The sequence below is a fragment of the Stigmatopora nigra genome, chromosome 12 (genome assembly GCF_051989575.1).
Source record: "Stigmatopora nigra isolate UIUO_SnigA chromosome 12, RoL_Snig_1.1, whole genome shotgun sequence".
Taxonomy (NCBI): domain Eukaryota; kingdom Metazoa; phylum Chordata; class Actinopteri; order Syngnathiformes; family Syngnathidae; genus Stigmatopora; species Stigmatopora nigra.
In genome coordinates this window covers 498,634-501,133 of record NC_135519.1, presented here as the reverse complement: position 1 = coordinate 501,133, position 2,500 = coordinate 498,634, and the positions used below count along the sequence as shown (strand labels likewise).

The window sequence follows — 2,500 nt, the reverse complement described above, 5'->3', positions numbered from 1 at the left end:
AATCAGTCCACTGTTAAGTATCTCCCCGCGCCGCGCTACCTCCTTGTTCTTTTTGCCTGATTTCTGACCTCTTGTTTTAGCCCTAGGACCATGATCATGACCATGCACATTGTCCCTTAGCTATGGATTCCTCTACAGACCTCTCAGCCGTCGACCCCCACGCTACTTACCTACGCCGCACCCCTTTACCTTCAGCCGGCCGGCCATGGTAAGTTAACAAAGGAACAAAGCTGCTCCAGGGGACCCCTGTATATCAACGGTGAATGTGCGGAGCAAGTAGAGACTTTCAAATTCCTTGTGGTCCACATCTCTGCTGATGTCACTTGGGCGGCAAACACCACAGCACTTGTCAAGTAGGCGCAGCAGAGGCCACATTTCCAGAGCATACTCAGGAAGGAGCTACTTAACAGCAACCTGCTGGTGACCTTCTACCGGTCTGCCATTGAGAGCATGCTGAGATACGCTGTTTCAGTGTGGCACTCAAGTTGCACAGAAGCCGACAGGAAAAGACTGCTGAGTGTGAACAACACAGCCCAAAAGATCATCAACTGCCCCCAACCTACCCTGTCCACCATATATGAATCCCGGTGCTTTAGAAGGGCAGAAAGCATTATAAAAGACAATATGCATCTCGGCTTCCACCACTTCAAATATCCAATTCAAATCTCATTATATATGTTGATGACTATAAAAGCATTCAATTCAACAATAAATAGAAGATATCATGTCAAGCTTGTGTGTGTGTGTGCCTGCTTTGAGGCCCTCTGTCCATGACCGTAACACAAGTATATGAGTTAGAGCGGATTCAACATGACATTTAGCCAAACAAATCAGTTGGTAATTTTAATGACGTACCTGTTTTGACACTGATGGTTTAACTTTCCTCAAAGCATCTTCCACGTTCTTTTTGCACACTCTGATATCAGCAACAGATCCGGAGGAGAATGTGTGACCTTTGTGAAAGAAAGAAATCCTTAATTTGCTTTTATCCATTTCAAACATGTTGGTGCTACCGTATTCATTCTTCAGCAAGGATAGCGCTCACTAGGGAGAAATTTCCCTGGAGCCCTTTTTATTTTTACAACCGTATATCATCCTATAAACTTGCCAAGGCTATTTGGGAAAGGGCTGGCTAGTACAATAGGTAGTAGGACCAAAACAGAGTTTTTTGGGACAAAAATGTGTATGTTATACTCGAATAAGTACAGTATATGTAAAATTTAATAAAGATTTACAAATTGATCTTTCCTAAGCCCAAGCATAAATTTCAGTTGAAACCTTGAATGCTCTAAAATGAGGGTCCACTCACACAATGACGGTGCGACACATCCACCATTGTGTTGCAATTAGCTTAGCATTGTGACATCATTACGGCACCCTGTATGTCATTTTGGGCTTGTGCACTCGCGCTTATGGTGGCCCCTTGATTTGTGTTCACTGCAATATTTGGTCCTAGTGTTTCGTATTTTATAAATTTGCACTGTTAACTGCCTTTTGGACAGAAAGTTCCTATCTGACAGTCAATGGCGAGCGACAGGACAGAATGTCATTCCTCATTACCCAGCCAACGAAATACTATTGTGAATTGTCCAAATATTAAGGAAATAAAGTCATACAATTGTAATGTTACAAGTAAAAATTTTAATGTCATACAAATTTAAAAAAATAAATAAAAAAAGAAGGCGGCGCGCACAGGTGCAGCGGCTCTTTGCAAGCAGTAACAATGCAATATCTTAGAATTACCTTGGCCGAACGTGACTTTAAATTACTTATTTAGGTTTTTCATTGGGAAACCCTTTGTGGAGTACCACCACTAATTTTGTTATACGCAGCTGTTGTATAATGACAAGAAAGGCATTGGATTTGAAGACGTACATTGTAATATTAAAGATTTAAAATTGTAATATTACGAGGTTTCAAGTTATTTGTTGCTCATTTTTACCTTACATGAACTGGAAGTTGTGTCTTTTCAAAGGCTGTCACTGTTGAAAGTAAGTTATTTTTATGTTACGTGGTACCCAGTTGTTTGTGGAAAGCAGACCTCAACTTTCAGCAATTAAAAGGCTGATCTGAACACAAGCTCAGGAGGTTTTGGAGAATAAAAGTCTGTTTTCTGAGCAGAAGAAGATTTTGTCAAGGAGGTTTGTGTATTGGCTATCATGTTGTAATGCTGCACCGGCCTTCAATCAAAATTATAGTTATCCCTCGAATATTGCTGTTAGTGTAGACGAGACATGGCCGCAATAATTGGAAAAATCGCGAAGTAGGGTTACCCCTATTTCAGCGCAGAATTTTACATTTCTATGAAATTTAAAAAAAAATTAATAGCGGGAAAAAAATAAAGAAGCGAATTTTCGATAAGTGAAGTTGTGATAATCGAGGGATTACTGTACAAGGTTTTCACACAGAATTGTGCCATTGTTCAAATGGAAACTGGTTGTGGGAGTGTATCAGCGCGCTTTTTTTATAGATTCGGTTGGAGTGTCTTAGTTTAAACTGG

General features: G+C 40.5%; 1 protein-coding gene across 9 annotated transcripts in view; it reads right to left on the bottom strand.

Annotated features, from left to right (window-relative positions):
* Positions 1-2,500, bottom strand: part of nvl (nuclear VCP like) — a 135,705-nt gene that overhangs the window by 1,081 nt on the left and 132,124 nt on the right. For 7 of the 9 annotated variants that reach the window (XR_013327978.1, XM_077728980.1, XM_077728979.1 and 4 more), the window contains one exon: positions 856-953. Coding sequence is in view for 6 of the 9 variants with exons in the window: in XM_077728980.1 (XP_077585106.1) it covers positions 856-953 (98 nt within the window). In the remaining 3 variants the exon portion in view is untranslated. Of the gene's footprint in view, positions 1-855; positions 954-2,500 lie in introns of those variants that run through there. The other 2 variants (XR_013327979.1, XM_077728985.1) reach the window with 2 other exon arrangements.